Source organism: Accipiter gentilis, chromosome 26, assembly GCF_929443795.1.
Source record: "Accipiter gentilis chromosome 26, bAccGen1.1, whole genome shotgun sequence".
Classification (NCBI taxonomy): domain Eukaryota; kingdom Metazoa; phylum Chordata; class Aves; order Accipitriformes; family Accipitridae; genus Astur; species Astur gentilis.
Genome location: NC_064905.1, coordinates 11,320,381 through 11,332,614, shown reverse-complemented (window position 1 = coordinate 11,332,614; position 12,234 = coordinate 11,320,381). Strand labels below are relative to the sequence as shown.

At 52.0% G+C, this 12,234-nt stretch overlaps 1 protein-coding gene across 6 annotated transcripts in view; it reads right to left on the bottom strand.

Moving 5' to 3' along the window:
• SH3PXD2B (SH3 and PX domains 2B) overlaps nucleotides 1-12,234 on the bottom strand; it is a 79,938-nt gene that overhangs the window by 23,681 nt on the left and 44,023 nt on the right. For 4 of the 6 annotated variants that reach the window (XM_049829966.1, XM_049829969.1, XM_049829968.1 and 1 more), the window contains exons 4-5: nucleotides 10,205-10,281; nucleotides 5,869-5,960 (exon numbers count right to left, since the gene is read on the bottom strand). In XM_049829966.1, coding sequence (XP_049685923.1) covers nucleotides 5,869-5,960; nucleotides 10,205-10,281 — 169 coding nt within the window. Of the gene's footprint in view, nucleotides 1-5,868; nucleotides 5,961-7,245; nucleotides 7,340-8,098; nucleotides 8,801-10,204; nucleotides 10,282-12,234 lie in introns of those variants that run through there. The other 2 variants (XM_049829971.1, XM_049829972.1) reach the window with 2 other exon arrangements.

The following is a 12,234-nucleotide window of genomic DNA, read 5'->3' as shown; positions in this document are numbered from 1 at the left end:
TAGCAGCATACGCTTTCCTCATCTGGTCAGGTCCCAGCTCATTATCACGCACCTTCCAGCCCGGACAGCACAGGCAGCCCCCAGCAATAACAGCCCTTTGCTGACTCAGCAGCAGCTAGAATTCAGCCTGGGACCTGGGTCCTGCCCATTCCCCTTCTCCCTCTGGTGATGCTTCCCCTGGCACGGGGCAGGGAGGAGCGGGGTTACTCCCTCTGCACTTCGTCCTTCACCCCAGCAAAGAAAACATCCACAGCAGCAGAGCCGAACTGCCCTTGAAACACCCCAAAATCCTCTCCCTTTAGCCAAGGGCTGTTTGGGAGAAATAGCAGGAAGCAAGCTGGGGATGTGAGCTCAGAAGGCACCCACATATATATAAAGGAAGGAAGAAAATTATTTTTAAAAGCTGTCCCAGGGTTTGGTTGCCATCAGCAGCCCTGCTGCAAGTGGAGTTTGCCCTGGGTGTGTTTGCCCAGAGGAGCTGCAATGCTGCAGCCACACGCAGCAGCCCAAGTGACATTTTGCTGGTGCCCTGGGGCAACAGAGCTCTGGCAGGTGAGGTTTGTGGAGCAAGGAGAAGGAGGGGAGGAGAGCAGCCCCTCTGGTGGGGTTATGGAACTTGTAGTGAAGCTTTTGCTCAGAGTGCAAACGAATCTCTCCAGCTCCTGCTGTGTGGTGGCAAATGCCAGGTGGGCTCCACGCCACCACGAAGGGACCCTGGCCCCCAGTGCTGCTCATGATTCCCAGCAGGCAGAAGTGAAGCACAGGTCAGCGCCTAGGATCAAAATCCTCAGGGAGGCTCCGTGCCTGCCTACAGCTCAGCGCCGGAGCTGGAGGATATGACTGGAATGAAAACATAGCCTCTCACTGCTTCCTCCCTCCGTTTTCAACATCTTTGTGGTGTATAACCATGAACTGTGGCAGCAGAAGCCGCAGCCACCAAGACCCAGGAGTGCTGGGAAGCTGGGGCAGGGACCTGCTGCTGGGAGCGGGACCTGTGTTAGCAGATCAAGGCCTCGGCTGCCTTCCTGCCAGGAGAGGACCAAGCCCCAGCGGCCACCTTCTAAAGCAGAGCACGGTCCCACAGCAACGCCGCTGGCTGAGATGGCGTCGGGGAAAGCCACCCACTCTCACTTCACGCAAAGGGCTTTGAAGATCAGCTAAACTGGGAAGCAAGCAGCCCAAGTGACGTGCACAACGCCTTTCCTGGAGGATGTTTGCTTAGCAGTGGCAGGAGGAGGTTTCGCAGCCATCTGCAGACCAGGCAAGTCAGATGTGAGGTTTCTCTGGTTCCCACCACCCCACGGCCCACCCAGCAGGCAGAAAGCACTGCTCCCAGTACACCTATCTGGGTGGTAGCGGCTGGGAAAGCCAAGCAACCTCAGCGAGCAGGGAGGAGCAGCAGCTGAAGTTCACTGGCCAAACCCCCAGCTGGGGTCTCCAAAGACAGGACAGGCACAGATGTAATCCCACGCACCACAGCCTCCGCTGAGACACGGGCTCCACCTCTGCTATCATCTGCTCTTGTAGAGGTCATGGGCCCTTAAAAAGCCTTCAGAGAGTCCTGGTGCTGGGACTGCTGCCCATCCCAATCCTCCGCTAAGCCTCGGCATGCTGTCTGGGCAGCCAGGGAGCCCGCGCCAGCCTTTCAGCCCTGCCCTCCCTTTGCAGAGGACCTGCTGGACTTAGACAGACCCAGCACATAAGGATGAAGATATTTGAAAGAAGAGGAATTTAGGCCTTTTAAAGACATCAGGAACTCCTGAAGCTGGTAGCTTTCAAACTGTGAATCCACAGTCCCCAGAGGAAGCAAGGAGGGGGGCTCAAGGACATCTTTTAAGCACATTAGGAGATAGTAAGTTTGCTTTACAGGTGCCTGTACCCCCATTGGGAAAAAAAAAAAATCAGGTTCATAAGCTAAAACGTTCAAAACAACAGCTTTAAGTGTCTTATATATGATGGGATGCTCAGCTACCAAAAAGAAAACAATGAAAGATGCTTTTAACGCAAGAGGCTTCTCACAGCCAGGGGTACCTCCCGTAGAGAGGACAGCAGCTCCACAGCCTCTGAGGATGACAGCTCCTTCCCCAGCATGCCCCACTTGTACACTGTGGACAATAATTAAAAAAACACTTGCTTCACTACATAGTTAACCTGGGCTCCCGCATGTCGCAGAGCTGAAATTCAGCTGCTGAGGAGAATTAGCAGCTGAATGCCTTGACTCAGCAGTGGCTTTGTGCCCAGCCGTTCAGACTTCCCCAGCCTTACTCCAGAAACTCTCTGCTGTGGTTAAAAACGGCTTTAAATTGAAAAAGAGTGGATGGGGAGGTAAGGGAGGGTGCACACAGCAACTTCCCACCCCAACAGCTGAGCATCCTGCTGCTGGTCAGGCCTGCTGAGATACACAGGGAGCAGGAATTTGATGATTTCTCCTCTAAAACTACGTTTTTCATAGGGCTTCCATCCAACACCAGGGAGAAAAATCCCACATCCCTGCAGACTGCTAACTTTCCAGAGGATTTCTCTTTCCATAACCATTTCTCTTCTCCTTCCACCCCCCACCACTGCCCTGTGGAGTCACCCCTTCCCAAACTTAACCAATCCCTCTGGATAACAGCCCCACTCTGACCCATCACCGGGCAGCCGTCCGAGATGGAAGCAGTTGAGTTATCCCAGTCCAGCGCTTGCTGGACAGGGATCCACGTCACAAAAGCCACCGATCGTCACTGCCAGCAGAAACACCACAACCTCAATCCACTCTCCTGTTTGAAGTGGTCCCTCCGGGCAGGAGGACACTGGAAAGTTGGTGGGTCTGTGCAGAGGGGATGGAGGAAGGGCTTCACCTCCCTCTTCCATCCCCCTGTTGCTGGAGACTACTGTCTCAGCTCCGCTTACAGCTGTGATCTGCTGCCCAACTGGAAGCCACGGCAGAAGAAGGACACACAAAGTCAGCATTTGACTCTTTCCCTCTCCGCTCAGTCCCCGTCCACTCGATCTCCTTTTGCACATGCCAGCAGCTGGGCCGGGGCTTGTAGAGCAGGTGAGAGACGGAGAAGGGCTGAGGAACTCGGCTCACAGGGCTGGCAGCCAGCAGTGACCTGTTTTTTTGGTGTTCCCAACACCGGCAAGGGGACACTAAAGGGAGCTGCACTGCAGGAAAGCAGAAGGAGAGCTCTGGCTCAGCCCAGAAAGAGCTCCAGTGCTGGGGAAAGCAGACACCAGAGGGGCCCAGAGATAGATGCATGGGCCGTCCAACCTCCTCTTTCCATTCCCAAACACTGCCAGATCCGAGGACTAAATTCATCCCTTGCAGTCAAACCAGAGCTCCGCGGACTGCAGTCAGCTGTGAGCCCTGAAAGTGGTTTGACATCCTGGGGTGATGCGAGTTAGGTGGATCCTTGACCTGCACCAGACAAAAGCAAGCCGAGGGTGCATCCAGCAGCACTCAAAGGCATGTCCCCTCCACTGCCACCAGCTGCCGCTCCCGTGGGCATGCTGCGACCTGAGGTGTCAGGCGGGGAAGCCGAGGCAAGGGCCGGGGAGGGATGGGGAGCAGGAAGGCTCCCAGCCACAGTGCCACGAGAGCGGCTGCTTGGCTTGGCACCGAGCATGCTGACCAGTCCTTTTTCCCCCCCTCATTCCTGTCTTTCAGCCACCCAGCATAAAAAGCTGCCTTTTTTTCCCTTCAGTCCGTTCATGGCCTGGCTCCCTTTCAAATTCCCGGAGAAAAGTATTTATCTGCTGGATGAATGATGACATCCGGCCAAACCCCAGACACGCCATCACGTCTGATCCAGCCCAGCCGTCTATCACAGCTCTCATCTCGTTATTGGTAAGCTGGCGGCATGCCAGCACTCAGGGCTCGGGAAAGGGCTCCCACCAATCTCTCCAGAGGAGAGAGTCAAGGACTTTTATTAATTAGCATTTTGAATTGTAGCTAATAAATACCCCTCTGGCATTCAGGCTGGGATGGGAAACACAACAGAGACGTCCTTGAGATGCTGTAGCGTTTTGCTGCTGGAGGCAAATGGACAAGAGTCACCTGCTAAGTCCTTCTGCATGCTGCAAGTTTGCCTCTCCTCCCTGGAGAGCAGCAGGCAGCAGGAGAGAGCGTGACCACTGCCGGATTCAGTGGTGCATCACCCGCTTGCCCATCCAGCACTGCAATGGCCAAACACTCACAAACACACGGCAGTTTTGCAGAGAGGGCAATTATGCATCCGGGAGCTGCTCAGCAGTCCCACAAGACACTGCGGGATGTACCTGAGGATGGACCCTGCAACACAAGCACATCCTTGGGATTGAACTTCGGGCTGGTGCCTCTGCTCCCCTTGTCTGTTGGACCCGAACCAGGGACACTGATCGCTGCTTGGCTGGGTGGCCAGGAGCTACAGCTTCAAACGCAGCAGAGCACAGAGCTGCACTGCTCTGGGGCTGATGCTCAGCACCCAGAGGTCTCCACAACTGAATGTGCTCCGTGTTCTGGCCACAGCCCCCACCCTGCCCCACTTCTGGCTCAGTCTACAAGACAAAATAAAGGTGAGGGAAGTGGGTGCAAGACTGAAGCTGCCCTTCAGTCTACCATGTATGAAGATGCCTCAGCTACAGGCCGGTTCAATAGCTGACTCTTTTTGCAAAGCAGCTCACCACGCTCTCCTGCACGGCTCAAAGACTCATGCACAGGCAGCCCCGCACATCCCAAAACAGCCCCAGGGGCTGTCAAACCCTCCAGTAAACCCCCACCCAATGTCCTTGCAAGCTCATCTTTTCCTTGTGTCTCTTGCTTGCCCCTGAGCTGCTGCCTTCACTGAGGGATGACCGACAGGGTGGCAGGTTAAGTGGTGAGCAATAGCTGGGCAGGACGGATGAGAGCACCAGCCGACAGCAAGCAATTAGTTAATGGGCTCCAGGGCCTTCAGACCAATCTCATCAAGTGACTGTGAGCCGCAGGAGGAATGATGACAGGCCAAGCGAATAGAAGCAGGAGCCAAAGGAGGAAAGCATGGATGGGGGAAGGGAGAATTAAGAGAGGGAATGGAAAAATCAAAAAGCCAGCGAGATGTAGTCTACACAAGCATAATACTTAGCTGGAGACCTGAAAGGCTCAGTATTGCTGCTCAGAGAAAAAATACAAAATCCCTTTATCTACCTCCACACCCTTCCAATACAGAACGATGTCAAATCAATTTACTGTGTTTCCTTTCACAATTAATCAAGCCTCCTTTATTGCTCAACCTTTGGTAGAGCCGCGCATCGTGTCACATGCAGCATAAAAAGAGAGAGCAACATAGCAGGAGATGGAGGCGGCTGCTCAGATTTATGCTGCTTGTGATTAGTAAGAGATGGGTGGCTCCTGGCCAAAGTAGCTCATAGTCACAAGACCTATAACCACACAGAGTTGCGTAAGGCACGCAAGATTCCTTGCAAACGTTCCTTGTTTTGCATGGAAAGACTCTGGAGTGTTGTTATGGATGGGGCTCATGGACATGGTTAAGGGAAAGAGCCTTTTGAATGAGGCAGAAATTGTTAGTAACCATGTGAAATGAGGCTTTTCAGACTGACCATGTTTCTGAAACCAGCATTTGCAAGTAGAAAGCATCTCAGGAGGAGACCAACAAATCACGGGGTCCCAGAGAAGTGTTTCCACTTCTCCACTGGAGAAGGCTCCTCCAGGAGTTGACTGATTGGGCAGAGGTGTCCACCTTGACTTGCACAGACCCCATTCCCTCTCCAAGAAAGCCTCCAAATCCCAGATCTGTGACTTGTGGGGGGAACCGTTGATGAATGTCAGACTCTTATGGATACCAGCAAGTTCAAGACAGTTTGTGTTTCATTGCCACCCTGGTGGTGGCAGCCGCCCAGCCAGCTTACTCTTTGGGGGGCATCAAGTCATCAGGTCGTGTCTCAAAGAACTGGAGAACCTCTTCGCACTGGGAGATGTAGGGAGGCAGCTGGATCAGAGCCTGTGGATGAAACAGAGACAGTGGTGACGGGAAGCGTCAAGACTGTGCAAGGAGACGAGTGAGGACATGCCCTCAGAGCACAGAGGACTGGGTCATGGCACCAAGCTTGGCACCCACGCGGTCCCTGGCATGCACGAGTGCAGAGCCAGGCGGGGGAGAGCTACAGCAAACACACACCAGAGTGGGGCAAGACCCAAAGAGTCCCCAGTCACACCCAGTTACACCACCCCAGCTGCAACTGAAGACTAAAGGGGAATAAACACACACCTCCCAGGCCCCACTTAGCCCAGCTCCAGCCTTTTGGACAGATGTGCCCTTGCAGGGTAAGAGCCACGGGGATGGCCATCCCAGCCACCAACATCCCAGCCATGGCAGGGCTCAGATTCCCAGCTGTGCTGCGGGCACGGAGCCATCGTCCTTGGGAAAGGCTGGGCATTTACACGTGGCAGACTCTCAGTGCCATCAGCCCTGACCGGCACATCCCAAAAATGCTCCGCTGGGCAACAGCAGCTCGGGAAGAGACAGGGAGAGAAGCAGCAGGCGGCAAAAGTGTGGACATCAGCTCGCCAGGGCAAGGGCTGGAAGGCTGCTATGTGCACTGTCAAACAGCACAAGCTGTAAGCTGCCTCTGCTTTTCTCCTTTCCATTCGAGGAAGCCTTTTGCAAAAAGACAGGCTTCAACGGTGGGACTTGCAGGTGAGACTGTGCATGTCAGTGGGAGCTGGGGGCAGAGTCTGGGGCCAGCAATATTCGCCTTGGGCCAGAGCTCTTGTTGATGCTTTCCAACACGGGCTGCAGCAACGGCTGGGCAGGGAAGGTGGGATGGGCAGCTGCCCGGCAGAGCGCCCTGCCCTGCTCTCTGCTTGTGGGTGGGAACAGAGCCACGGGTGATGGCAACCGCAAAAAGTCAAAAAGACATGCAATTGAAGAAGGATGATTTGAAATCAGGGAGCACTGCTGCAGCCCGACCTGGAGCAGACGTTTGACCAATTTTCTATATAATCCCCCCTCCCCTCCATTTGCTGTCACAGCAGTCTCGTGACAGCAGTGTGGGCAGACCAAACCTCCACTCGTTTCTGTATCAGAGACAAAGCCACATCTGCAAAGCCCCAGGGTTACCACACAGATCAGATGTGGCTCCACACTGACCTAATTGCTGGCCCCCAAAAGCCCTTCCAGCCATTCAGCACACAGTCATTCACTGCCAGCACAGCAGTCAGACCACTAATCAGGGGCCAGCTGTGATCAAGATCATGTGAGAGACAGGAGAGAGAAAAATACTCACTCTATGGCTTTTGGGTCCAGGGAAGGGCTATTGAAAGACCAGCTTTTGCACGGATGCCATTCCCATGTGGGTACCACTCCCCAATTCCAAGCATCCCGTGATCTACGCAATTTCCCCTGTGCCAAAATCACTCTGATTTTGTGGCCTGGAGAAGGCTCCGCATCCTCCGATAGCAGGGGATGATCATGCAAAACACCCTGTGCTGGGAAGACGAAAGGCAAAACCTACAGCTCATTTCTCAGGATGTCTTGAAGGAAGCCCACCTATAGCTGACTCAGCTGGCACAGCGGTGGCCAAGTCAAGCAGGCCGCCCTGAAGTCCAGCTGGCCATGGTCTACAACAGCTATGTTGCCAAATCAAAAATAGTGGCACAAATAGTGTGACGTCTGTCCCACCTCTGGCTCTGCCACCCAAAGGAGTGAACTGGGGAGGGCCATCAGCACACAGCTTCAACCCATGGTGTTGGAGCCACAGTAAGTCACCTCACCCCCCCGCCGCTGCCTGCAAGCCTGAGGAGAAAGGTCATTTACCAAAGACAGACAAGTCTTGTTGAATTGAAATCCATTTTCCAAGGAGTGAGAAAGGATTATTCTCTAAAAATGCTGCTAGAGGTCCACCCAGTCTCACTGGGGTAGAGCATCACATCATCACAACTCCTTCATCAACCCTCTAACACTTTTTCAAAATCCCTTAGACAGGAGGAAGGCAGTTCCCACAGCAGGGGAAAGACCAACAGATGTAGAACACAAAGAGAATGAACGGGAGAAATGGGAAGAAATTTCAGGCCTCCATTCCTCCTCCTTGTTATTCCTAAGGTCGTTTGAAGTCTCATTTGGCAATTGGTTGCTCTTACCAGTTTCTCTGATTCTTCTCCTGCTTTTCTTGCACCTTATCTTAAATTGCCGTGTTTTTCAGTATGGCGGGACCTGGAACAGAGCCCTTCAGCAAGACCACTGCCTTGTGGAAGCAGTTTTACCCTCCCTTGGTCCTCTCGCCTACTTCCACTCCAAATCTCACCAACCTTCTTTCCAGGGCTCTCCCAGAGAACGAAGATACCCCACTTCTCTCACAGGAGGTGGCAAGAAAGCAAAATCTTTCTTACAGTTTTCCGTGGGAACTTGTTTACAGCATATTCACCTAGCCCTCAACTCTCACTCTGCAGGGCCAAGTTGGAGGAGATATTTTGTGTTTCTGTTCTGCACCACCACCCTCCAAGCACGTACAACATCCACCTCCAACTATAAGTACAACAGTAAAAGCATGCTGGGACCCTGTGCCCCTGATCTGTGGCACAACGTGCCCAGGAGGGACATGTCTGCTCCTGCTGCCTCCTTGCTCATTCCACATCTCTGCAGCCTTCAGACCCACACCCGCCTTCAGCTCAGCAGCTTTACAGTTAAGTAGCAGCAACTGGAAGGCCAGGGACAGTGTGCATGTTATTAACTTGGTAATGCATTAAGGGGAGGAGGAGAGAGCAGCTAAGTGGGTCATATAACATCAGTCATTATGTTCCAGTTGTTAAGTCAAATGGATTCATTACATTTTATGCCATTAATGGCATCATTCTGACAGAGACAGCTGCAGCATCTTATCACTTAGGGACTTTTTCTTCCTAAAAATTAAATTTATGGTTGCGTGTGTCTGTATGTAGCTGGCACATTTTAGTGACTCAGAAGACAAGGAGCTGTCGCTCCTGGCTGGAGTCAAGCAGTTACTTGCACCATCAGCTTCCCCCACACTCTTTGGAGCACATAGGTCCAAGCACACCTTGCACTACATCTCCATCACTCTGCTCTCACCCGCTATCCTGGCCTGCAGTTGTTTTTACCTGCACCTCCAATGCAGAACTGTCAAGACACAATTACTAATCCACCTTTATCCGTGTACTTGTTATTCCAGCCATGACATCCCTCCCATAGGTCTGGCCGAGTCCCAAAACCCAGTCTCCCCCACCATGCAAAGTCCTAAGCCACAGTCACTGCTACACCTCCTGCACCTAAGGAATGTGATGGACATTTCACCATTTCCCTGTCTTCTCCCTTGGGTTTTGCAGTCTTTGGATATGTTTTCAACAGCATTGAGCCTATTTTGGAAGTACTGGACCTACCTCCAGACCGTTTCATGGCTGCTGCAAGTACTAGTGCACTTCTTTGACACGATGAGATGTGGTGTACTTTATTTTTGCAAAAATAATTTTTTGTAGACTTTAGTTATTTTGTTTTTCCCAGAAAAAATGCCCTAACACCTTAATTTGCCTTATACTTAAGCACAGTCTTACATTCTTCAAGACTATGGGACAAATCGCCTCAGCCTTATCAAGGAAAGGACACAGACAATCAACTGTGTTTTGGCTCTATGATACGATCTCTGTTGGCTTTCAATAATTTTCTGCAGGTACAAGGCATCTTATCCCTGTGCAAGTAACTGTTTTGCATAACCAGTAACTGGAGTTTATGTCCCAGTTTGGGACCATCCCACCAGGAAAGTGCCGTCTTCTACATAAAGCAGCAGGTCTGTTGCCTATATATAGGGGAGGAAAGACTCCCCGAGGAACCGAGTCCTTCAAGCCTAGTCCTGCACACAACCATTATACTCCAAACCGCCTACCAGACAGGACACAGCCAGGTCCTTTCCAGACCATCTGGAAAGCTGGTTCTGGTTTGCAGCTTGAGAAAGGAGAAGAGAAAGGGAAAGCAGGGCAGCAGGGTGCAAGCTGGTGTGGAGCTGGGCCACCCTGCACGCTGCGAGCCCAGGCCTCCAAGACCCTCAGTATTCATCCTGTGGAGTGAAAAGCGAATCGGTTGGTGGGTTTTCAACACAGGAAGGGTTTGGTGGGGGGGGATAGCCCACACTCCCCATTCTCCCTGCACTGGCACACGGTTATATACTGTCAGTCAAACAGGATCAAGCCTGATCAAGGTGGCTTCAGCTTTGGTTGTCGCTAGAAACCTCCCCTTACCTTGCAGTACTCATCGATAGGTATCAGGCGCTTGACTGCAACATCGCGGATGTGACTCCGGCGAAAGAGGATCTTTCCTGAAACGGGAGAGATGGAGGGAGAAGAGCAGGTCAGTACAATGCCCAGGAACACTCTCTTGAATCACTCTGTCAGGACCTATTCCCTGCACGTCCTGTTCTCAACAAAAGCACCGTACCTATAAAGAAGCATGTTCCCTCCCATGGATTAAATACCTTATTAGAATCAAGTACATTTAAAGTGGCAAGCATGTTCAAGGAGACAGAAGAGGAAAGAATTACCAGTAAACTGCATCCCCGTCTTCTCTCACCAATGCGGCAATGACGGAGGAGCAGCCCCTATCAAGGCACGTGCCTGATACCTTACAGACTGCTGGCATGCAAGTCCTGGGTGTACGAGTCCACCGGCAAACGCCAGCGCTCGCCAGAGAAGCGGCCATCCCTGCAATCGCCAGTGCAAGTGGGACCCTTCCTGCCGGCTCCAGGCTTGCTGAGGGCATCCAGATCTCGTGTGGGCAGAAGCCAAGCCAGAGGGTTCCTCTCTGTGGAGCTCCCATGTCGACCTGGTCCTCAAAGCTGCAGTGTTGGGACTGCAGCTCCCAGTCAGACCTATGGGATTTTCCTTCCTGTCTGGGGTTTATTTTTATTCTCCATTAATGGGATCCTCTTGCCACTCCATTTCCTCCCCTCTGGCTTGTGGTACAGGCCTCTCTCCTTTGAAGTCTAATGAGTCCTAAATGCTTCAAGCTGCTTTCACAGAGAACAGCTTCTCTGGCATTTAACGAGACAAAAGCCATTTGCGGACAGTGAAACATACCCGTAGAGCCTTGGTGATCAAAAGGACTGGTATGTAGTAGGATTTCAGACCCGCACTTCCCAAAGCACCAGGAACTGGCACTGCTTTGCAATACAATCACCTGGAAAATTGTGCTTTGGGAGGGTGGGGTGGGTCATAAGGAAGTTCCCTCAAGTTCATCCTGACATCTCCCATAGCGCAGGAAAGTCTCGTCTCTTTTTGTCCCTACTTGGGCTTCCAATCCCACCAGCAAACCCAGGGAGATCAATTGAAGTGTCTGACCATACAATCTCTTCACTCATCAAATAGGTCACCATGGGACAAACCAGAAGCCAAACTCCCCTCACTACCAAATACCAACACGCCCTCTTTGCAAGCAACATGAGAACAGGGAAAAGCACCCTGGAGAGTCACGCAGCCCTTCGCTGCACCACGGCTGGCTTCAAGCCCCACAGCAAGCCTTCGCAAGAGCCGCAGCATTGCTGGAACCGGAGGCTGGATGCTACCAAGCAACCCAAAACCAGGACGTGTGTCCTGGTTTCGACTGGGATAGAGTTAATTTTCTTTTTAGTAGCTGGTACAGTGCATTTTGGATTTAGTGTGAGAATAATGTTGGTAACACACTGATGTTTTAGTTGTTGCTAAGTAGCACTTATTCTAAGTTAAGGATTTTTCAGTTTCCCATGCTCTGCCAGCAAGCAGGGGTACAAGAAGCTGGGTGGGAGCAGAGCCAGGATGGCTGACCCAAACTAGCCAAAGGGATGTTCCATACCATAGAAAGTCATGCTCAGTATATAAACTGGTGGGAGTTGGGGCGGGGGGGAGCGGATCACTGCTTGGGCATTGGTCAGCAGGTGGTGAGCAATTGCATTGTGTATCACAGGTTTTTTGGGGGTTGGGTTTTGTTTATTATATTCCTTTTCATTACAATTATTATAATTCTATTATTATTGTTAGTATCACGTTTTATTTTACTTTCATTATTAATTGTTCTTATCTCAACCCACGAGTTTTACTTTTTTTCTGATTCTCCTCCCCATCCCACTGGGGATGGGGTGGGTAGTGAGCAAGCAGCTGCCTGGTGCCTAGTTGTTGGCTGGGCTTAAAGCATGACAACATGGTAAAATGGCCACACGCTTATCACAATTTTAAAACCAGGGCTGGGTCACCCCCTGCTTCTCCCTGACTTGTCCAGGATGTGGAACATGCATGACTTA